This window comes from Dreissena polymorpha, chromosome 9 (assembly GCF_020536995.1).
Source record: "Dreissena polymorpha isolate Duluth1 chromosome 9, UMN_Dpol_1.0, whole genome shotgun sequence".
Taxonomy (NCBI): domain Eukaryota; kingdom Metazoa; phylum Mollusca; class Bivalvia; order Myida; family Dreissenidae; genus Dreissena; species Dreissena polymorpha.
The window spans coordinates 67246703-67273043 of record NC_068363.1 but is presented as its reverse complement, the minus strand read 5'-3'; the positions used below and the strand labels follow the sequence as shown (position 1 = coordinate 67273043).

General features: G+C 35.4%; 1 protein-coding gene across 1 annotated transcript in view; it reads right to left on the bottom strand.

The window, feature by feature from the left end:
• Positions 1–26060, bottom strand: part of LOC127844053 (zinc finger protein 711-like) — a 39924-nt gene extending 13864 nt beyond the window's left edge. Inside the window, exons 1-4 of the mRNA XM_052374021.1 lie at positions 25991–26060; positions 13216–13282; positions 1985–3744; positions 1338–1504 (exon numbers count right to left, since the gene is read on the bottom strand). Coding sequence (XP_052229981.1) covers positions 1338–1504; positions 1985–3744; positions 13216–13273 — 1985 coding nt within the window. The 5' untranslated portion in view covers positions 13274–13282; positions 25991–26060. The remainder of the gene's footprint in view (positions 1–1337; positions 1505–1984; positions 3745–13215; positions 13283–25990) is intronic.
• Positions 26061–26341: the final 281 nt, after the last annotated feature.

Below are 26341 nucleotides of genomic sequence, written 5' to 3'. Positions count from 1 at the left end.
GACACGAGACCCAAAGGAACTTAACTATTCTCAGAAAGTGGTTTTCAGGATAATAAAAGTACATGATAATTAAAAATGTTGTTGTTTTTTCAAATTTTTATTTCCTAATTCAGCTGAGGTATCTTTACCGGTATAACAAATGTTCTGACAGAGTTTCAGGAAGATTTGACTTGAAACGTTACTTTTAGAGCCTGAACAAGCTTATTCTTTAAATCAACCAAATGACCTAGGTTTTAAAGGTACCGTCTAACCATGACATCGAAGAAAAGAAAAGTTCTAAATATCTTATTTTTTTACAATTATTAGTTTATATTGATTAAAATATCTCAACTCGTATATTACATTACTTGAAAAAAGTTCATATTTTCATTATATTCGGTAATAAAATTTCGCGATGTGAAATCGAAAGAAGTCAAACTTTTGGCGAAAATAGGTGACATTACCATATACACACTATAAATAACCAAAGTAGATTGATCATTTTATATATAATAAATACAATTCACTACGCATGCACAATTTGCATTCCTGGGTTTAGTATGTGATGATGATGATCAATCTACTGGCGTTAACTGGTAGTTACCTGGAACCAGTACCCAGTAAAATTTATTACTGAATGTACTGAAAATATGAAAACTTTACAATGTTTTTCAAGTAATGTAATACACCAGTCGTGATATTTTAATCAATATAAACTAATAATTGTAACAAATTACGGTACTTTACAACTTTTCTTTTCTTCATCGTCGTGGTTGATGGTACCTTTAACCTCACTTGACCCAGTTTCAAACTCTGTAGAGCTATCACAAGGACAAATATTCAGACCAAAGATTGGATTAAAAAAAATACTTTTAGTATGTATACATTTGCCATTCAAAGAAAACTACCCCGACCTCTGGCAGATGTATTTTTCAACAAACCAGAGCCATTTTGAAATTTGGTAGGGACTTCATAAGAACAAATGCTCTGATCAAGTTTGAGGAAGATTGGTGAAAAATTGCTACTTCAACAGTGTAAATGTAGGCAAAACACAACACACAAAGAACCATGGAAAAAGGGTCATCACAAAAGCTCACCATGACCACATTGTGCTCTGGTCAGGTTTGAAATATTTGGCTGTTAACAATGAAAGTCTTTAAGACCAAGAGTCATGACAAGCAACTCAACTGATAGCAAAAGTGTTTTTTTTTCTTTTAAGATACATATAACCCCTTTACTTGGAATTTTGCTGCACTTTGTTATAATGTAACTGAAGGGCTTACTTGGATGTTCATTAACACTGAAGGCAACCTTGTAGCTCAATATATTCTTTATCAGTAAATACTGAATGCACATACTCGATACTCTTCATCTTGGGTTTCTCCACTGTAGAACTTGCAGTGACAGGCTTGATGGCACTGGCTGTCTCACTAGCTGTAACCTTGTCATTGACATCAGTCTTACTAGGGCTGGCCTGCTCAGATCCCGTGCTGTCAGGAAGTGCTGGGGGCTCCACGTCTGCACCCTGAAACAGGCAAGATTTTACTACTTACAGATCTCCATTAACCCTTTGAATGCTGGGAAATTTGTCATCTGCTAAAATGTCGTCTGCTGAATTTCTAAAATTAGCATTTTCTTAGATTTTTTTCAGAATAGCAAACAGTTTGGATCCTGATGAGACGCCACATTCTGTGGTGTCTCATCTAGATCCAAACTGTTTGCAAGGCCTTCAAAATTTGGTTCCAGCACTTTAAGAGTTAACAAACTCTCACTTTCTCTCGCAAGCTTAGCTGTTTACAACCTATATGAACATGCCATTGACAACTATCCCACTTTAAAGCAAATGAAAGACTATACGAAAAATGTACAATTTAATTCTTTCATTAGATATTATATACATGTATCTAAATAGATTTCAAAACATTTTATATTTTACTATAGAAATAAAACGTAGGACAATGAGATAACCATTTTAAGAAACCAATTCAACAAACAATTTACTTACATTGGCACGTGCTCCAGACACTGTCTGTTCTGTATGCTTAAATGTGGTGGATATGGCAGTAGGGCTGGGAACATCTTGGTGGGTATCCATTGCCAGTGAGGAATCCAAATCATCCATATCCATTGTGGAAGTATCAGCCATACTTGCAGTATCTTTCTCCATATGATTCAACAATGGTGTCTCCAGGTGGGAAGTTACAGTTTGCTGAACAGCGGTTCTTGCCATGTTTGTAATGTCCAGGGATCCAGTCAGCTGATCTAGCGACCCCGAATTTAAAGCCTGAGTAACCATAGACAACATGTCCAGGTCTGACACTGATGTGGTGACTGGTCCAGTATTTCTTACAGCCGAAGTGGCAAATGGAACACTAGCCATACTTGTAGTGGCTTTAGTGACAACACTTGGCTTCAATATGGGTGAGGCAGCAGGTATGGACTTTGCACCAGGCAGGTTAAAGTCCACAGCATGGATGACATTTGAGAGCATATCAGACGCATGTTTGACTTCTCTGTCACGCTGCTGAGTAACAGAGATCTGGTTTAACTTGTTCTGCTTAGCTGGAACTTTCACAAGTCTGTTAATTGCTGGAGTTCCAATTTGCTGACTTGGGGGAACAGCTATTTTCTTAATCACGGCAGGCTGCAATGTTGTCGACACCTTTGCTGAATATTTTGTCTGGGTATTGACACTTTTGTTTGACGTAATAACTGGGCTTGAAATGATAGTCTGTACACTCGACGGTTGAACTGATTGTTGGTATGTTGTTGGTTTGTATGCAGTTTGAATTGTGACTTCCTTCGGTTTTACAGTGACAGTATTTTTAATTGGCTTGCTATGAATTTGGTAGGTAATTGGTTGTGTTTTAATTTTCTGAGTCAAATGGGTAGGATTAATGTAGCTTGTGAAGGCCCCCCCACTTTGAATCGGACTTTGTTTTGGATAGGATGTCGACTGCTGGCCGGGTCTCTGCACCTGGACTGTCCTTGTTGCTCCAGTTGGATTTTGAACAACAGTATTGGTAAATGCAATGGGCGGTTGCTTGATGCCTGTAGACAGAAGTGATTTGCCGCCTGTCGATGTAAAAGTACTGGCAGTCTGAATTTGTACTGCAGGAACTTTGACTGCTGTGAATTCAAAGTTATCCTGTGCTCCTGTGTGAACTGTTGTATCTGGCAAAACAGTCTGAGTGTCAGGCAGAACTGTCTGGTCTTCAAACACACCTGAAATGATGGATGAATCTGGGATTGTTGTTTGAGAAGTTACAACAGTCGACTCAGAGACCACAGTGGGAATTCGAGTGACCAGAGATGCATCATCTGACATAATGGTCTGCGTTTCAAATGCCTGATTTGACTGGATAAAGCCCTGCTGCCCCTCACCATAGTCCAGCAGAGAACCTTCAATTTTCACTATCTCTCCAGTTTCTGTAATGTAGTATGTGTCAGTATCCGACACAGCGAACTGCGTTTGATCTGTAATTTGCTGCTGTGTAACATCCATCCCCGTCAGCAAGGAATCTGTGGATGTAGTCAAGACGCTCTCCTGACCAGCCTCGTACACCTGAGTTGTGTAGTTCTCTCCGTCCTGAATGAACTGGTACTGCACATTGTCGTCTCCAGACATAAGGCCCATTTGCTGAGCAGTTTGTGTGGAGAAATCGGAGGACTCTGCCCCCTCCTCCATAAAGATAACTGTCATTGGTCCATTTTCAGTCTCTATGACCTGTACTTGACCAATCACACCAGTGGAGGACCCAACAGCTGAAACAAATACAATTAACATTCATTCTTTAAATACAATTTCTTGTTGATAAATGTTTACTTAAGACAAGTATTTTCCAATTTTTAAGATTCCAAGTTTTATGCCTAGTAAAAATTAAAGTGGCATAAATTATATTTATTATGGATATTGTGTATACAATAAAGCCACATTTTTATTGCCTTTATACATGTATATTAATTAATGTTAAATCTTGGCACTTAATATCTCCTTAAGCTATTGTAGAGATTGAAAAAGTCTAACAAATAATTAGAAGTCAGCATGACATTGATGCACAAGTTGGCACTTATGCAATAGTTATATATATATTTTTTTATTACATCAATTTCAATTTTTTTTGTGTACTTCAACGCATGCTGTTATTTATTTCTATGCATGTTAACGACGATGAGCTTCACATGCAGAAAGTAAAAAATAAATAATTCTGTTCTGTTCAATTTATGTGTCACTGTCGGACAAACACAGCAGAACTAAAAAACGGAAAATTTTACCCCAAATGATGACATGAGACCATAACGTTAAGACCGTGATCTGTGCCTATTGTGATAAATATTCTCACTGCGTCCATTTGGGATTTTGTCACAAAACAACTGTCATTAGAAGGGGTGACAGCTTTTTATGCCCCTTTTATGAATAGAATTTTATTTAGCTATTTTCTGTTAGTAAATACACTTTATCTAGACCTCTGAATACAGTTATCACAGTTCATTTGTTTCTATGAAGAACAGTTTGGTTAAAACCATTCCGTTCAATACAGTTTATTCAAGAAATTCATCTACAACAACACATATTTAATGCAAATAAACATATATTCACCAAAACATATATCGGTTATTATAAACACATCCCAGGGCCTTGCTATGACGTCATTAAAATCGGTGCACGATCTTATAGGGTAATTCTGTGTGACGCAGACTACGATGTACATGAATGTTTAAACGCATGTAACTCCATTTTTATTAGCTGACAACCAACATATTTCACTCGTTATTTGTTAAATAAAAGACAAATCATAAAGTATATATCAAGTTTAGTTATTGTCTAATGATCTTTCATGAAAGATATGCCTTTGAAGTTTAAGGTGCACAAAATTATAGGTTTAGAGGCTACAGTATTTTTTTTCACTTAAAGGGGAATGGTGGCGAGGCCCGTCCAAAGGGGAAAAAATGCGTCGTTTTTTAGGAAAAGGGGAAAATTAAAAATTCACTCTTTTATATGTAATGATATTTATTATATGAATACACATGTTTGTATGAATATAATATTCACAGCAGAATGTCTCTGTCCTTCTCTGAAATATATATCAATGATTTTTTCAACATTAGTTTCAGACAGTTCAGCTATCATGCAAAGTCTCAGTTTTCTTAGCCATTTTGAGTCTAATTGAGTTTTTTTAAATCGATTAAATGGCAAATTTGAGCATTTTTTATCAATAAAATTGTTTTTGTAAGATTTGACCTTGTGACCTATATTTTTAGTTGACCCCCCCCCCTTACCAAACATCAAACTTTGCTTACAAAAATAAATATTATCACCAAGATTCATCAAATCTGAAACAAAATTGTGACCTCTAGAGTGTTTACAAGGATTTTGTATAATATAATGAACATTTGGACAGTCTAAGGGCAATAATTATGGCATAAATTATGTGATATAAAAAAAAAATAATCTTTGTACCAAGTTGCATGATGATTGAGCAAAAAATGTGATTTCTAGAGAGTTCACATGCTTTTTTTACTATATAAATAAACTGCCCCCCCCCCCCCCCAACCCCCCCCCCCCGCAGCCATGTTTTTCAAGTGACCCAAACCATTTTCGAACTCAACTCTCATAACAAGGCAACAAAAGTTCTAACCAAATTTCATGAAAATTGGGCCAAAAATGTGACTTCTAGAGTATTAACAGGTTTTCACTATATACATATAGAGAAAAATGCCCCACCCACTGGTGGCCATGTTTTTTCAACGATCTGAACCATTTTCCAACTTGTCCGAGATATCAATAAAACCAATGTTTTGACCAAATTGTGACTTCTAGAGTGTTTACAAGGTTTCTCTATAGCCAAATAAGGAAAACTCCCCCCCCCCCCCCGCAGCCATGTTTTTCAACTGACCGGAACCATTTTCGAACTCAACTCTCATATCAAGGAAACAAATGTTCTGACCAAATTTCATGAAAATTAGGCCAAAAATGTGACTTCAAGAGTGTTCACATGTTTTCACTATATACATATAGAGAAAAATGCCGCGCCCACTGGCGGCCATGTTTTTTCACCGATCTGGACCATTTTCAAACTTGTCCTAGATATCAACAAGAGTTCCGCGGTCGGAGATGACCGCATTGAAGCCGGATTTTTGATTTAAATGACAGGAAAGTACCTTTCGTGTTTTTGTCAATGCAATACTTAAATTACTGAAATATTGTTCAAAGGTCAAAATGAAATGTAAGTACTTTTCAAGGCATGAGCAAACCTTGTGTTATGTTTTGAATGCATATAAAAAATTTAACATTTTAACATTGAAGGTCACAGTGACCTTGACCTTCAAATGAATGACATTGAAATGAGCAGTGGTGATCTTCTAGTACTGGCCAACCTTTATGTCAAGTTTGAAGACTCTAGGTACAAGCATACCAAAGTTATAACATGGAATAAGAACTTTAACATTTTTACCTACCAAAGTTATAAGAACTTTAACATTTTTACATTCAAGGTCACAGTGACCTTGACCTTAGAATGAATGACCTTGAAATGACCAGTGGTCATCTAAGTGTGCTTGCAAACCTTCATGTCAAGTTTGAAGACTCTATGTCCAAGCATACCAAAGTTATAACAATTTTAACATTTTAACATTTAAGGTCACAGTGACCTTGACCTTCAAATGAATGACATTGAAATGACCAGTGGTCATCTTCTAGTACTGGCCAATCTTTATTTCAAGTTTGAAGACTCTAGGTACAAGCATACCAAAGTTATAACATGAAATAAGAACTTTAACATTTTTACATTCAAGGTCACAGTGACCTTGACCTTCAAATGAATGACCTTGAAATGTCCAGTGGTTACTTACTAGTTCTGGCCAACCTTCATGTCAAGTTTCAAGACTCTAGGTCCAAGCATACCAAAGTTATAACAACTTTAACATTTTTACATTCAAGGTCACAGTGACCTTGACCTTCAAATGAATGACCTTGAAATGTCCAGTGGTTACTTACTAGTTCTGGCCAACCTTCATGTCAAGTTTCAAGACTCTAGGTCCAAGCATACCAAAGTTATAACAACTTTAACATTTTTATATTGAAGGTCACAGTGACCTTCACCTTCAAATGAATGACCTTGAAATGACCAGTGGTCATCTGTTAATCCTGGCCAACCTTCATGTCAAGTTTGAAGACTCTAGGTCCAAGCATACCAAAGTTATACCATGAAATAAGAACTTTAACATTTTTACATTCAAGGTCACAGTGACCTTGACCTTCAAATGAATGACCTTGAAATGACCAGTGGTTACTAACTAGTTATGGCCAACCTTCATGTCAAGTTTCAAGACTCTAGGTCCAAGCATACCAAAGTTATAACAACTTTAACATTTTTTATATTGAAGGTCACAGTGACCTTGACCTTCAAATGAATGACCTTGAAATGACCAGTGGTCATCTGTTAATCCTGGCCAACCTTCATGTCAAGTTTGAAGACTCTAGGTCCAAGCATACCAAAGTTATACCATGAAATAAGAACTTTAACATTTTCGAGCACGCCGCCACCCCGCCCGCCCGCCCGCCCCCCCGCCCGCCCGACAACATCAATCTATAAGCCGAGATTTTTTGGAAAAAAATCCGGCTAATAAAACCAATGTTTTGACCAACTTTCATGATGATTGGGCAAAAATTGTGACTTCTTGAGTGTTAACAAGGTTTCTCTATAGCCAAATAAGGAAAACTGCCCCGCCCACTGGGGGCCATGTTTTCATGGACCCGAACCACTTTTGAACTCGACCAACATATCATCAAGGCAAACATTTTGACAAAGTTACATTAAGATTGGGCATGAAATGTGACTTCTACAGTGTTAACAAGGTTTTTCTTTTTTTTTACCTAGTGACCTAGTTTTTGACCCGGCACAACCCAGTTTCGAACTCGGCCGAGATTTTATTGGGGCTAAGCTTTTGACCAAGTTTCATGAAGATGGGACAAGAAATGTGGCCTCTATAGAGTGTTTACGAGCAAATGTATACGGACGGACGGACATACGCTGACAAAGACCGGTCAGAAAAGCTCACCTGAACAATCAGGTGAGCTAAAAAAAGCAAAAGAAAAACAGTATTTTGTAAAATGAACCAACTTCAGCTTCTTTCTAAGCATCTGCATTAATGCAGTACATTGTTAATGTTTTTTATGTAGAGTGGCAAGAGTTGTCCAACTCTAGTCTCCATGATGTAACTGGACACGAAAACATACTTGTTTCAATCATAATTATTTTATTTGAGCAAAATCAGTACATTTAATGGCACACTTCAGCACTATTTATTTCTTGCATATTTATTTAATACACTTTGATAGCTGTAAAGCCAGATATACATGTTTTTAAACACTTCATAATGTAACACAAGACACCGACAGAATAATTGTGGATTTAATAAATTCCTATTGTGTGATATATAACATATTTGGTGTGGAATAGCTGTAGATCCTTGTGTATGCACCTCTTTATCCTTCTGTATGCACCCACTGGCTGTTAGTCACCCTATGAATATATAAATTTTATGACGTAACATGGACACACAAAATGAATGGAAATCTGATGTCGTAGTTACATCCAAGCAAGTTTTTAAAGTTATTATATGTTAGAGCTGTCTTACTAAAATAAATACAGTATAAATAAAATAAATTTCTAAATAAAATTTCAATTATCTATTCCACTTTATTCTTTCCTGGTATTAAACAACAAAGTTGACAAATGATAAGAAAAGTATGTCAGGTACTGTGGCTGGGGTACTTCCATATCAAAATTCAAATAACAGGAGTTTCCTTTCAATCTTGGAGCTTTTCTAGTTGTATTCAAATTGCATTGAAATTGAAATACTTAACAAAAGGGCCATGATGGCCCTGAATCGCTCACCTGACTAACCAAATACAATCCCAACCCAGATTTCATCAAGATAAACATTCTGATCAAATTTTATAAAGATTGGATGAAAACTGTGACCTCTATTGTCTACACAAGGTTTTTCTATTATTTGACCTAGTGACCTAGTTTTTGACCCAAGATGACCCAAATACAATCCCAACCCAGATTTCATCAAGATAAACATTCTGACCAAATTTCATTAAGATTGGATAAAAACTGTGACCTCTACTGTCTACACAAATTGTTGACGTTTTTTCTATTATCTGACCTAGTGACCAAGTTTTTGACCTCAAATGACCCAAATACAATCCCAACCCAGATTTCATCAAGATAAACATTCTGACCAAATTTCATAAAGATTGGATGAAACTGTGACCTCTATTGTCTACACAAGGTTTTTCTATTATTCCACCTAGTTTTTGACCTAGTGACCTAGTTTTTTAACACCAGATGACCCAAATACAATCCCAACCCAGATTTCACCAAGATAAACATTCTGACCAAATTTCATAAAGATTGGATGAAACTGCGACCTTTATTGTCTACACAAGGTTTTTCTATTATTTGACCTAGTTTTTGACCTAGTGACATAGTTTTTGACCCCAGAGGACCCAAATACAATCCCAACCCAGATTTCATCAAGATAAACATTCTGACCAAATTTCATAAAGATTGGATGAAAACTGTGACCTCTACTGTCTACACAAGGTTTTTCTATTATTTGACCTAGTGACCTTATTTTTGACCCCAGATGACCCAAATACAATCCCAACCCAGATTTCATCAAAATAAACATTCTGACCAAATTTCATAAAGATTGGATGAAAACTGCGACCTCTATTGTCTACACAAGGTTTTTCTATTATTTGACCTAGTTTTTTACCCCAGATGACCCAAATACAATCCCAACCCAGATTTCATCAATATTAACATTCTGACCAAATTTCATAAAGATTGGATGAAAACTGTGACCTCTACTGTCTACACAAACAAATTGTTGACGAACACACGCAGGCACGCACACAAGCACATACGGACGCCGGACATTACACGGTCACATAAGCTCACCATGTCACTTCGTGAGCTAAAAAATCATAGTTTTTATTGTTTCTGCTGCTGCAAAGAACCGAAGGGGTGTTGTTTTTTTTTAATCAAAGATGTAACAAACATTTCCCGCTTACCCCACTCCTGCCTCGTTGTCCGCCATCTTGAAACAAAAGGTCGTTCATATCATCCAAAAATAATTTTCATCATTTTCCAAATGTATTCTTAAATATTGTTGACTTACAGTTAGACAACTTCCTAAATCAGCAATTAAGGTAATTTTAGTGACGTAACAGATAAGACACCACTGAGAAAACATGATTTGTATACCCAATTTAAAAATATTTTCGTTGAAATTAACGCCATTGATTCGTCATCACAGTATTTCGACCTCATCGTTGTTCGTATCAAACCATTTGTAGACGCTACACATGTTATGTAAAAACAGTTTGAGATCTTAATTCAAGATGTAACAAATTGGACAAGAACTGTTACATCACCATTCATAAACAAGAGGGCCATGATTGCCCTGAATCGCTCACCTGACTAACCAAATACAATCCCAACCCAGATTTCATCAAGATAAACATTCTGACCAAATTTCATAAAGATTGGATAAAAACTGTGACCTCTATTGTCTACACAAGGTTTTTTCCATTATTTGACCTAGTGACCTTGTTTTTGACCCCAGGTGACCCAAATACTATTCCAACCGAGATTTCATCAAGATAATCATTCTGATCAAATTTTATAAAGATTAAATGAAAACTGTGACCTCTATTGTCTATACAAGGTTATTCTATTATTTGACCTAGCGACCTAGTTTTTGACCTAGTGACCTCGTTTTTGTCCCTAGATGACCCAAATACAATCACAACCCAGATTTCATCAAGATAAACATTCTGACCAAATTTCATAAAGATTGGATGAAAACTGTGACCTCTACTGTCTACACAAACAAATTGTTGACAGATTTTCTATTATTTGACCTAGTGACCTAGTTTTTGACCTCAGATGACCCAAATATAATCCCAACCCAGTTTTCATCAAGATAAAGATTTTCTTTCATTAAGATTGGATGAAAACTGTGACATCTTCTGTCTACACAAGGTTTTTCTATTATTTGACCCAGTTTTTGACCTAGTGACCTAGTTTTTTTTACCCCAGATGACCCAAATACAATCCCAACCCAGATTTCATCAAGATAAACATTCTGACCAAATTGCGACCTCTATTGTCTACACAAGTTTTTCTATTATTTGACCTAGTTTTCGACCTAGTGACCTAGTTTTTGACCCCACATGACCCAAATATTTGACCTAGTTTTTGACCTAGTGACCTGATTTTTTACCCCAGATGACCCAAATACAATCCCAACCCAGATTTCATCAAGATAAACATTCTGACCAAATTGCGACCTCTAATACAATCCCAACCCAGATTTCATCAAGATAAACTTTCTAGTCAAAGTTTTTTGGTAAAGTGATGGAAACAGGAACTCTTGGGCTCTATAAAAGGTATACTTTTTGTCCAGAATCCGCATGTATTTGTTACAATTTTTTTTTACTAACAAGGTAGAACTTGGTAGTTTTATGATATTTATCAACAAGTTTTATGTTAATCTTTATCAAATATGGCCACAACATTTTTCAAATACATACATGAAATTTATATTTTACAGTTTTTTGGGGATGTAACTAAAAAGTGCTGGACGGAAAAACCGGGCTCAAATTGATCAATTAAATCTATAAGTACTAAAAAAAATGATTTGCTTGATCTATTTTCAACCGATTGCCTTGATGTCAACTGCTTGCAACATGATTTTATATACATGTTTGTTTACAAGCGTACATTTGTACAACTTTATTTTTTTTAACTTTCTAAAGTAGTAAATTAACATGATTGTATTGACCTACTAGAGAACAGAAGCAGAAAGGGATTAAAGAGAGATAGCTCTCTTCTAATTCACTAAAGCTGTAGTTCTTTCTCAGGAAAGTAGGAAAATGAATTAACGCTTTCCCACTTAGAAGAAAATTGAAAATGACTATGTGCAAACAGCATAAAACCAGAACAGTCTGCGAGTTACTTGCAGCCCATTCAGGTTTTATTCTTTTTGCAGGTCATCAGTACCTGTATCTAAGATTTGGAGATGAAACCTTTAAAACTTGAATCTAGTAAGAAAGATCTTAAATTAAATATAACTTTCTAAGGGACTGAATGTTTGCTATAATTAGTGTAACCTGACTGAATGTTTGCTATAATTAGTGTAACCTGACCGAATGTTTGCTATCGGAGGGGGGGGGTTCTAGCCAATTTGGGAAATGGAGTCTGGTCAAATTGGGATTTTTTATCGATAAAAGTGGCAAATTTGGGAAATTTTTATCGACAAAAAGGACAAAATTGGGATTTTTATCAACAGATATTGACACAACAGGCCGTAACGGTATAGATTGTTATTACTTAGAGATTAGCCAAGAGTCAAATACTGTCTATGAAAAGTCAAATCCTTGCCGATTTAAAAGACCTTTATTATGTATAGCATTTTTTTGTCATTTAATGACTACCTGGTCCATGAGTGGCAAACCTGCATATACATGTACCGCCGTTCGTTTGACTCTAATTGTCACGAGGAACAAGCGGATATTTACCGCAGTTTGAAACTTTCTTTGTTCAATGTATCATTAATTAATCAATACAGACAAGATAAAAAGTTAAAAAGTGGCATTTATTAAAGGTATAACGAAATACGTGTTATTAAGTTCATTCAGGGACGTATACAAACATGTATGTCCCTGGTTCATTTAACCTTTTCATTCCAAAACGACGAGAGCGTTCGATATCAATGTGAGGTAATTGCGCAAATCCGATGCACGCTAGTCATAAACATCCGGAAAGTTTACTTTCAGTTTAGAGCTGCCATGATCAGTTACATTTTCGTGTTTTGCATTGGATTTGAATGTTTTCCCAAAAATATGATAATAAATGGACATGCCAAGTTATAACAGCTGTGTATTTTAAAACACCGTTCTTTTTTAAGTCATGCGCGGCTGCGCCATGCCCCTCTGCCCTTCTAGATTAAACACTAAACGAGTGTAATCTGACTGAATGTTTGGTATAATTAGTGTAACCTGACTGAATGTTTGCTATAAAGAGTGTAACCTGACTGAATGTTTGCTATAAAGAGTGTAACCTGACTGAATGTTTGCTATAAAGAGTGTAACCTGACTGAATGTTTGCTATAAAGAGTGTAACCTGACTAAATGTTTGCTATAACTAGTGTTACCTGATTGAATGCTCTGAAGCATTTCTTCACTGATCTGTTGGTCACCGGCTGCCTCCATCTTCCACAGCTGATTTATGAAACAATATAATAATAATAATGGATAGACTGTGAAAATATCATAACGGTTCATCTTCATGACTGCGCAAAATATTCTGACTGCAGAGACTTTTTTACCATGTCATTTTGCGTATTACCATGTCATTTTGCGTATGTCATGCACTATAATCAATAACTACAAAGCATAAAGGCCCCTTTACTCTAATTAACCGGTCTAATGCGAAACAACCAAATTATCTGTTACTTTAGACACTAATGTTTTTAAGGCTGACTGTGATAATGTCTTTAAAAAATTAAGAATCAAAATATTTGTTCACTAGGATTTGAAATTCATTACTGGATATTCAATGATCAATGCAGCAGCATTCCATTCCGTATGTTCTTTATTAAATTTAATTTGATGTTTATATCAAGTACCGGTACTACTGTTTAGTATGCTACATGTATATGCTTGAGTCGCGGGTAATTTTCATAAAGTTGTTACATCGCAACTCTTTATAAATATATAAATCTGAATCATCACAAACAAAGTTATTAACCGTTGAGCTTTATATTTCGTGTCTGTTTTCAAATGTTAATCGTCTTTAATAATAACAAATAATCGATTGTGTTTATGTTGTCAAACCGCCATCTTGACAATAGATTCTTGTTGAGCCATGCATTCTGATTGGCTATTCCTATTTCAAGATTTTCATACTATAAATAGCATTTAAAATGACATTGCAGGGGAGGTTTATTTCTTGTGAAAAAAATGTCAAAAGGCGCTGAAGTATGAAAGGTACTCATAGATAAATGATTTTGTGTTACTTTGAAACACTTATATGAACAAAGCAAAGTATTCAAGCACAAACGCATACAAATGGTACCATTAAAGAAAGAAATAATTTCCTATTTACTTTGTTATTCTTTCATAATCTTTACAGTACAGCTAACGCTGCACAAACATAATCCGCGGCTACGCCACGGCCAGATTATTAGTACGCGGCGGCAGAATCGTGTGTTTACGTGGCGTATCGCCGTGGAACTCGGCATCGATCCGCGCAACGACGCCGAGTCTGTATTAACCTCTCGTACTTTCGCGGAGTAAATCCGCCGCATACGTACGCGGCGGATCGAGTGAAAAGATATCCACCTACATGTACATACATGTATGTGTAGCGTAGAATTAATTACGCGCAACTGTTAATGTTTCGTTCGATTATCATTATCAAATTTGTAATCCCAAACACAAGTGACTTCCGAATTTTAAACATTAATGCGACTTTGGCAAATTCTAGCGTCAAATAAACAGTGCTAAATATCCTTTGTTTCATAAAAAGCGCGCGAAAATTATGCAGACATGTAGAACGTCATTTGGAAAGTTTGAATGTATTTTGTGTTGTATAAATACATGAACATCACGCCAGGCGTAAATCGCATGTTCAGTGGAAAAAAAAAACGCCCCGATTAGACGTTATTTCATCATCTCTATAAATAGTAACAAATGCCAAAATGTATTTGATACTTAAGGAAATATCGAGAATGTTTGTGTATCGTAAATATTTACCAGCATTTGCTTTAAAACTGGAATATACCGGATTATCGGGTAATTAGTAGCGATATTAACTGTATAATATGAACAAAATAAAACTTGTTTATATACGCATATTCAAACAATAGTTATAATAAGCTGATAATAAACAAAACAACAAATACGTCGTCACCGTCTTGATTATTGATGTGGCTTCAAACGGCTAATTTTCTCAGCTTAAATATAATAGCAAAATCAACATGCAATTAATTTATAAATCCACCATATGCTGGAGCCTTGACCACTTGTATCTGCGAAAACATAATTACGTGACCTTGTTTATGTGTGAAATACATACACTACGGGCGGGAAACAAACTTAATTGGCCAGACACATTAACTATGCGTACATGTATATGCTAATACAGGGTTTTTTTTGGCCCGATTTTATAGCCGAAATTCGGCTATGTTCCCAATCCCAAAAAGTACACTTTTTTCCCAAAATATGGCAAAAAATTCCCAATTTCCAAAAAAAAAAAAAAAAAAAAAAAAAAAAAATTTTTTTTTTTTTTTTTTTTTTTTAGAAAGAAGTCTTATGTGTATTTTATCTCAATTGTAATTCAATTACATCTAACAAAGTACTATATGATTTTTTTCTTTTAATTTGAATGATTGTAAAGAGTTATATCAAATTTAGTATTTCCCTAATCAGTGGACTTTTCGTGTGGAAAAAAAGGCTAATGAATTTATTTTCCCAATTTCATGAAAATGCCGATAAAATTCCCAATTCCAAAGCCATGGGCTATCTTCCCAAAAAGTGGAAAAAAAAACCTGTAATACAATCCGCGCACAATAAATTTATTATCATTTTAATTATTATTATAATTGTTCTTTCAAAATTTGTTAACTACATGTAACTAATAACTTTAAAAAGATTTTTTATTTCATGATGCGCATCGACTCGGCATCATGTCGCAAATCGCAGCATGCCTCGGCTGACAGCTGCGAAGTTTCGCGGTGAAATGCGACTTGCTGCCGCATACTGACGCGGCTTCAACGACTGGCGCAGCATCGACTCGTTTCGCCTTGCCGCCGCGGATTGGGAAATACGTTTGTTCTGCTTTGGCTGTACTGTATCTACAATATTGGAAAACTGTTGTTATTTTGCCGACTTAAAATGTCGCCATGGTAAGGTTGCACTACACCAATCTTTTGCTCATTTTGATTTTTGATATAAATGTAGCCTAAGTAAACTTGATAACGATTTCAAACAGATTTTGAATATTTTCACTGATCCGAAAGTTCAACATAAAATTGTCAACAAGAATAGTGTGTTGAAACATAGTCTTGTTTTTTAAGGTTTCATTCAAAGGATAATGTCCGTAGGCTCAATTCAGGTACATTTAATGTGTTATTTGAAGTGTAATGTGTTAATTTGAAGTGTATTCATTGCTTGCTTAGCCTTAAATTGGTTACAAATGACGTCTGTTTAGTGATGCGAACTGAATTGCTGCGCAGAACTACCATTGTGTTTATGAAGGGATGCATATGGACTTGTAGTTCTGGCTACCATAACTTTAAATGTCGCTTTTTATTATTGTTGACTGTTGCGGCTTTAAAGGTACTGTCAACCAGAACGACAAAGAAAAGAAAACTTGTAAAATACCGTATTTTTTACAATTATTAGTTTATATTGATTAAAATATCACGACTGGTATATTACATTACTTGCAAAAAGTTGTGAAGTTTTCATATTTTCAGTATATTCGATATTAAATTTTACTGGGTATGTCTACCAGGTAACTACCAGTTAACTATAAATGACGCTAGTAGATTGATCATCATCGTCACGTGGTAAACCCAGGAATGCAAATTGAGCATATGCATAGTGAATTGTATATATTTTATATATAAAATGATCAATCAACTTGCGTTATTTATAATGTGTATATAATTTTGTCACCTATTTTCGTGATGTACTTTCAATTTCACTTTGCACAATTTTATTACCGAATATACTGATAATATGAACTTTTTTCAAGTAATGTAATTTTAATTCAGACCGGAGTGGAGACATTAAAATTGAAGAAGTCTAAATGGATCAAGTAGCTTAAAGAGCGATGAAATTCCCTAGATAACACAAGGTAGACACAAGGTAGGTAATATACCAATCGTGAAATTTTAATCAATATAAACTAATAATTATAAAAACATACGGTATTTTAGAAGTTGTATTTTATTGTCATTCGTGGTTGAAAGTCCCTTTAAAGGTATGGACCAACCCCATTAGGTAAGTCAACCAGAAATTCCCGAAAAGTTGACAGTTAACAAAGACCGGTCCAAAACAGCTTTTAAATGCAGTTATTGACCCAAATCAACCACTTGATCGGAAAGATTGACATCTTTCACATTTAACTGATATATTCTTTCACAAAATACTATCTTGAACATTTGAAATTTATCTTTTCTGCTCTAACATATGGAGAAAAACAGCGATGCAACAGACATTATTGAAATGAAAATCTCCCGAGATTTCACGGTAATATGACATTATTTCTTGTTTTAGTAACATACCATGTGCTCAAGTGTTTTCCAATTCAGAATGACATTTCCCGGTATTTTAAATTATTCTGGCCTGTTTTGTAAACAAATTGTAGTGTCAATACAAACTCAAAGTAAATATTATTTAAAACTACCGGATTCACACTGAAATCAGTCTTATAATCCACCAGACGTAAGTTGTTAATCACAAATAATAGACAGGGACTACCCTACTGGCGACTACGGGCGATAATTTCGCTCTAACGCCCGTGATATCGCCCTACGAGCCCAGAAAAGGGAAGATCAAGTCGCCTGATTTTTATAGTAAACAAGACCGGAAAAGCGAAAATCAAGCCGCCCGATAATTATTGCCAATGCGTGCTACCGCCCGCAGGCGATTAGCAAGTTTATTGTTTGTTGTTTATCTAACGGTTACACAATTTACCCCCCGCACGGATCGTTAATTGACCGTGACAAAGCAGTCCCTTAATATTGGTTCCTATAACAACACACTTGTGCCTTTCGCGCGTGCCGCAAGTTGTCTAATAATAACGTGATAATTGTTTGACCATCCGATATTTGCCTTTTTTTCGCAGACGGCATGGTTAAAGAAAGTCGGCAAAAATAATAAAAGAAAACAAAATTGATCAAAGGTCTATTAATTACGTAGATCCACGATTAAGTCCAGCGAGTTTTGTCAGTTTGTTAATCCACCGATAATTACGAGTATTAAACACCCGTCTGATGTAAACTGCAATCACATTCATTTTTTATATTAACAAGTCATAATACTACACATAAACATTGAGAAAAAAATTCCTCCATTAGATATAAATTTTCCGAGTTTATATTAACAAGTCATAATACTACACATAAACATTGAGAAAAAAATTCCTCCATTAGATATAAATTTTCTGAGTATGAATTAAATTGCTACGTTATGACCCACGACATTGCAAATGGCGGACATTGTAACATTCAACCCGTGTTCAATTCATAGCTGGCGATTCAAATTACAAGTAATGGTGATTAAGTAATGGATGAAGCATTAACTGGTTTTAACAAACATTTGATAAGGTTTGTTAAACCAGATAACAACAAGGAAAAATTGGATTATTAAAGTTAAACAGGTAAGGCATTCTTAAGTGTACATATTTCGGACGTGTATAGTATTCGGATAAACAGTAATAGAAATACTAGATGTTCTATGCATTACGATTGTGTTTTGTTACAAAAGCAGGCATAGGAATGATGGTAATATAATGACAATAAATGTGATGAAAAGGGGCTACTGCGGTACATATCTTAAATTACTTAAATAGATAGTAGATTTCAATGAGAATTTATTGTTTTTTACAAATACGCATAGTATAATGATAGAAATAATAAAAGTTGTGAAATGAGCATGTTTTGTTTTTGATATTATTCGCACAAACGTCTCCCTGATTTCCCAAACTTCTCCCTGTTTCAGAAAAAAGGAGAAGTCACTTCTCCCTATTTTTAAGGCCTAGGGTAGTCCCTGATAGATTTCGGAAAACGAAAGTAAAGTTTACTATTTCAGCAAAAAATGTCAAGGTTGATCCGAAAGTTTCCCAATGAAAACTCGTCACATGACAAAGCGACAATGGCGTCAAAACTGTGAATTTCAGATTGATGAAAGTTATTTTAATCTATTGTATTTGAAACATTTGATCCTTAACATATTCCCCGATGCAGTAATTTATATTCATTCACCAATATAATTATGTAGAAATGTATCCAAGAAAATGAGCTTTCTTTGATTTATAGCGTGAAATAAATATGTTACGACTCTGGTTGACTTTCGATACAGGGCTAGCTTCAGCGATATAAACTGTACGCATAGGTTTCTTAGCTAATGGACTAGGAGTTTACCTTAATCAGTTCAGCATTATAATGTACTATGCAGTCTTCATGCTAAATATTTTAGCCAAATAGCCCTTCAGGCTAATCAGATGGAATGTTGAATAGCCTGAAGACATGTTCAATAGCCTGAAGAGGTCAATATAACCTTTATGACTTTTTTGGCCAGGAACTAAGCAGGAACACCAGTGATTCATTTTGAAATCTACATCAATGAGTCCCTGGGACTCGCATATTTTGAAACAATGGGTCCAAACTGAAAACAATGGGTCCCAGATTGTGTCTTTGTAAATTCGTTACAAATAATCTACTTAACATGATATACCTTAGCCAGGGTCTCTTTTATGCAATTTTACAGCTTAAAACAGAAAAAGGTTTATAGCAAGTAAAATCTGTATTTGTTTTACTTTTTATAACAAACATTGAAACATATAACATCTTAAACAGAGAACTTTTTACATCTTTAACAGTTTGGACTGACTAGACTTTCAATAAATTGGATGACTAGAGTTTATAATTTCTCCTTTGGTCAAAAGGTTTACAACTTCAATACAGATTTAGTGTAACAACACTCATACTGTATTTAAGGTGTATAGCCATCTAGCCTTGTTTTTTCTCCAAACAGGGAGAGCTTTTTCCACAAATTCATTCAGGACAAAATTGCACAACTGCACTCTCATGAGTTTGTCTTGTTTCCCTACAGTAAAGCTGTTCATGAATTTGGTCAAGACCTTATTCTGTATAGAAAAACCCCCTCTCACATCCTGCAGTATGAACAGCAGATGTCTGTGTTGTTATATGTACTTACATTCCATGTAACATAGGACGGAATACTGTACAATCTGTATCACTATTATGTATGTACCTTATACAAATAATGCTATTTATTTCAGAACTTGCAAATTTTAATGGTCACTTTAGAAAAAACAACACTGCTCAATTAATCTGTTTGCTAAAATTCCCATGTCATGAAATTGAATACACAGTGCACATGCTTACACACCCTTATTACATTCTTATCTCGATTAGGTGTGATAAACCATTCGCTGCAGTCTCTAAACCGGTCAGAACCAGTTTATTGCACGTCAGCCGACTAGTATCAGAGTATGACCCCAAGCAGCGAGAGTTGTGTATTAGTCATGCGTGAATAACCCCGTATCAATATCAATCGATAATTTCACTGGCTTATACCTAGCACACTAATCGGTTTGTAATGTATACTCGTCCACGATAAAATCGTTGACAGTTACTTCGGAGATGAAAACCTCGATGTTATCCTCGTGGAAATTGTGCATTTCATGCATGTTGCAGTAAATTTTCATATAAACAAAGAAGAAAATCGGATATTCTGCAATAATTGCGGGCGGACTTTATACACTGACTGAAAGCACGCGCTGTAACAAAACAAAACATGCCAATACATTTTTACACCAGCTTAATAATCCGGCAATAAATGAATGAAAGTCGCGGATCTGATCGACAGAACAGCCAAAAGTTATTTTTATGGGCGGAACTTCACATAAAATAGTACACAAGAAAAATAATATGCATTGTATAAATCTTCTACGCTGCCGCATCTTAACTATCGGCCGTGGGTTATTCGACAACAAACAATACAGTATAAATCTTTTGTAAATATCGTGTTAGAATCGAAATAATTTGTGTACTTTATTGTTTGTTGTTGAATAGCCCACAACCGGAAGTTTAGATGCGTGGTTTCAAATCACGAGTACAATGCACTCGTGATTTAATCCCTACGCATCTTAACTATCGGCCGTGGGTTATTCGACAACACGTCAGTAGCCAACCTATGCACAGACATTTGTTTGGTTCAGTGCATGTTTGAAAGCTATTATCAAGTCGACAACGATTTAAAACATCGGTATAGACTTACACAGATTAATAATATTGACAACGATGAAAAAAAGTCAGATAAAACAGCACCAGAAACAACATTGAAATAGCAAATGATAAAACCAATTGAGAAAACTCGTATGTTCCGTTTAAAAAAAAATGCCTACGGCAATTTTAATTGTACATTTATTATACCACCTTCATGAATGGCAAAATCAATGGTATATATTTCAAGGTAATTTTTCATGCATCGGATAGATATTTTCGGACACTTTTTCCCCATTTAAATCCAGACCGATTGATGTTGCGGGAAAATATGATCCCTGATTTAGACGTATTGGTCCTCGTAATATCAACAAGAAAATCTGAAAGACAACTGCAATACGTAATTTTCTAGAATGATGTAGGATTGTCTCGCTTGTTTGATTTATCGACCAATCGTATTATTGCGCACCTGCTGTTGCTAGGTGCTAAGTCCCGAATTGAGATAACAATGCGTAAATGCGAGCTATTTTATGTCGCTAAGAAAGAAAAGCTTACCAAGGTTACGATAGCTTATTATCTGGCAAGCAAGATTAAACTGTAACAAGATGCGTTTGTGAAACACAATGTCCCCCTATATGATGTTTGACCTTGAAGGATGACCTTGACCTTGACCCTTCACCACTCAAAATGTGCAGCTCCATGAGATACACATGCATTTCAAATATAAAATTGCTAGCTTCAATATTGCAATAGTGACATTACATGAGCAATTTTGACCCATATATTTGACCTTGAAGGATGACCTTGACCTTTCACCATTCAAAATGTGCAGCTCCATGAGATACACATGCATGCCAAATATCAAGTTGCTATCTTCAATATTGCAAAAGTATTCATAAAATAAGCGATTTGGGCCACATATATTTGACCTCTGACCTTGAAGAATGACCTTGACCTTTCACCACTCAAAATGTGCAGCTCCATGAGATACACATGCATGCCAAATATCAAGTTGCTATCTTCAATATTGCAAAAGTACTCATAAAATTAGCGATTTTGGCCACATATATTTGACCTGTGACCTTGAAGGATGACCTTGACCGTGACCTTTCACCACTCAAAATGTGCAGCTCCATGAGATACACATGCATGCCAAATATCAAGTTGCTATCTTGAATATTGAAATACTGCAAAAGTGTACATTAAATTAGCGATTTTGACCCATATATTTGACCTTTGACCTTGAAGGATGACCTTGACCTTGAGCTTTCACCACTCAAAATGTGCAGCTCTATGAGATACATATGCATGCCAAATATCAAGTTGCTATTTTCAATATTGCAAAAGTTATTGCAAATGTTAAAGTTGGCGCAAACAGACCAACAGACCAACCAACCAACCAACAGACAGGGCAAAAACAATATGTCCCCCACTACTATAGTGGGGGACATAAAAATAAATACATTATACAATCTTTAATTACTATACTTTAAGTTTTAACTATTTGACTTTAACACAGCCAGCATATTCAGCATACATTCGCTGCTTGTAACTCAAATGGCATGCATTTTAAAATTCCCTTTTTCGTCTGCAAAAATGTCAAAACATGGTGACTTATGCGCATTCTTTCTAAGTAGTTCAAAAGATGCAGAATCAGCCACACAAGAGCAAGGTTCCTGTGGGACTGAAACAATGCCCCCTGCCACTAAAAAGGCTCGAAAGTTTTTGCCGGAATGGCTTAATAAATATCAATGGCTTTCATTCAGAAATGATTTGATGTACTGTGAAAAACAAGCAAACAATACTTGCCATGAATAAAGGCCATTCACATGTGCTATACTACTAATACATGTATATCACTAAGTAATATTGGGACCCCCATTTTTATTGACAGGAACCCTGAAAATTAATAACAGGAGTCCTAGGGACCCCTCAAATTTGACATGAATGTAAAACCCTGTATATAAATAATAACTGTCTGCTCTAACAACAGATGAACGCAAACTGTGTTTTCCGTCGATTATTCTTCATATTTAAACCACATGGTTTACATCGAGGCTGTGTTATCGATAAATATCTACACAGAGTTTAAATTGTTGAGGATCAATTTCGAAAACCTTTTTCGGTCGCAATTTCTTTGTTAACCATCCGGGACAGCCAATTAATCGTACAACAAACTTTTATTAAATCCGTAACTGATTGGATAATTGATATATTTCAACCAATCAAAATACGCATACTACATTCCCAATGTAGTAATGTGACTTCCGTTCTACTTTTTCAAAACGGTGTTGACATGTGTTTTGCTTATATCCACGAATCGTACTCGGTATCATGTACAACTTTGACAATGTTGAAAATCGGAGTTTTTAAACAATGCGTCCCGAAAACGCACATGTTTAAGAATGATGCGTCCCCAGAAAAAACGTGCGTCTGGCACGCGGGACGCACTGCAAAAAGAATCACTGGAACACCAAAATAGTTATTAACAATCAGAAAATCTACTTCCATTAGTAAAAACAGATGCATGTGATTACAGTACCGTAGGTTACCACGTATAGCGCGCAGTGTTTTACCTCAAAAATTCAAATTAAAAAGCTGGTGCTCGCTATACATTGATACAACGCTATCCTGGCTGCTAAATTAGTAAAAAATATGTTGTGTAATCGTAAATAATCAAAATGGCCGCCATGTTTTTTTTCCAGAAAACTACCACCCTATAATCGTACAGACTGAGGGGCCATTGTCGAAACAACAAGAAGTCGCTACTGGTAGATATGAATGCGGTAGAAGAAGTTTTGGTCAAAAATAAATTTGTTTGAATAAACTTGCGGACATTTCTTTGTTTGTGTTTTTACACTTCTTTATTGATGAATTACGATGGGGATTGTTGTCGACATTTCGGAGAGCAGGCAAGGGTAGGTGCGAAAGAGGTCTTTTTTGCGAGTAACGGTAGGTGTGAAAGGGGGTCATTTTGCACTTCGTTATTGGCAGATGTTATTGAGTAATATGTGCCACGACTTGTTAAGACGCTTATTGACATTTGAGACACTAATTGACACTTGAGAACATGAAGATATGCAATTGCATTTTGTGTGTATAAATATTGAACGTTCAACAGTGGTGTACCTCAATGACTGTCTCCCTGTCTCCCATGTGACATTCAAATTTACCGGTAATGCCCATGCTTTCCCCGAGGAAAAATCACACGATGTACACTTATTCTTATTTTCTCACGTTTTTCACGAAATGCACGTGGACTAATAATCTTTTGCTAGAAAATTACAAAATTGTCAGCAAAGTATAGTGCTATGCAACCCATGCTCCTAATCATAACGACGCTTCCTATTTTGAATACTTAATTAAGCTTTCCAATGCCCCGGATTATTAGATTGTGCAATAGTAAAATGGCGGCCATTTGCGGTCCGATTTGGTGGTTTTATTGTCTTTAAATATTTTTTTCTCCATTGTTGCATTTAAAAAACAGCCTGCGCGCTTTACACGGAAACGCGCTGTACGTGGAAACCTACAGTAATAAAGTGTATTCTGTTTCCTTTTGAAATGCATTTTATACAAAATGCACCAGATAATTATGCTGTTTATTGTTACTTTATTATTACACATGTTCTCATTCAATGATTCCATTAATCAGTTTGACCGGTGTTAGGTTTTATTTTAATGCAAATTGAATTATTATCATGTTTAAAAAGTGTCCATAGAACTTGAAAAATACATCAACCTATAAAAATAACAAATTATTGTATAATTACTAGGACAATCGCCGGTGAATTTCTGAATTGTCGGCATGTGGCTTCAGAACAAAAAGGCCACTGGGGGTGTTAATTGCTCAATCTACCAAGTGACAACTGCTTCTTTAATTAATAATTTTCTCACGATGTTTTGATAAGCATGTGTTAAAGTATTGTATATCACAAACAGATTATAAGTAGCAAAGTTAGTCACGTAGCAGAACTAGATTACAGAATAAAAGTACTACAATTTTTAATAATTTGTTTAAAAAACATCTTCTTATAAGCAAAAATAATTGATTAAAATCAATTGGAAATCTAACTGTTATAAGGATCAATTTGTTTTTAACCCATTGCGAACAATATCCCTTACAGACTCTTTAATTTTTATTGAAAAATTACTTTGTCCATTTTCCATGAATTATAAATACTTTGTCGGAAAACGCTTCTACAATTAAATACTCTTCTAGATTGGACATTATTTTTAAACATTACAAAGTGCCTCTATGCGAAACATCCCAGAACTTGATCTACGCATGTTCAGTTTGAATAACATCATCACGATTGGGCGTCAATTGCATCATTACTTTAAATAGCAACATGCCCGGATGTTTACATGACAGTTTAGAAAAATGGCAGCTGCATGTGTTCATGCAATTTTTTTAACATGTATAATGTCATTTTAGGCATTTAAATATAGAATTTAATCGTGCCACTTAAAAAGTCGTATAATTAATGTTATTGATATGATAGTAGTTTTAGTTTTTCAGCTTGTTTACAATTTTACGCTTAAATATTTTATCGACTGGTCGGGCTATTTTATATGCATTTAGGATCGACCGACCAGCCCAAGCATCGACTAGGGCTACAGGCTTATAGGCTAATTCGAAGACTGGTACTATGGTTGCGCTTTTTTTGTAACTGTTGATCAAATGTAAATCTTTCGAGGCCTTTGCTTTCTGGGTTTACAGTCACAGAACATCAAATGTGACATCTCAATTTATGGTAGCGAGGACTAAGTACAATGAACTTTAAAATGCATTACCAAACTTCAAGGTTACAACCCACCATCATCAAAGACAAATAACGCATACAAATATAAGACTAACTTTGATAATTTGAAAACTAATTTTATGAAGTCAATGCAATGCAACAGCACAAACTTAAATGATCACAACATAAATACTAATTATTTTTACCGCAATCACATCTGACGAAACAGGCAAACTTGTCAGGGGCGGCAACTCACTCACGCGGGAAAATTTCCACTCTTTTCTTATTATCAATCACTATCTTGAATACAGTAATATGTATTTATTTTAATTCGCTGTATGTTTATGTTTAGTGAAAAAACAGTTACCTTACGTTATGAAGTTGGGTAATGTTTTCTATTCGTTCTATGCATAGTTAAAATGGCGTGTAGCTTTGTGAAATTCCCGGATGTGAAATTAGACACGTCTAATACCCGTCATTTGTACAGCGCGTTTACAGTATAATGACTGGCAATCATGTCTAAAACCCGTCATCATAAATGAAAATGTGAACAGGAA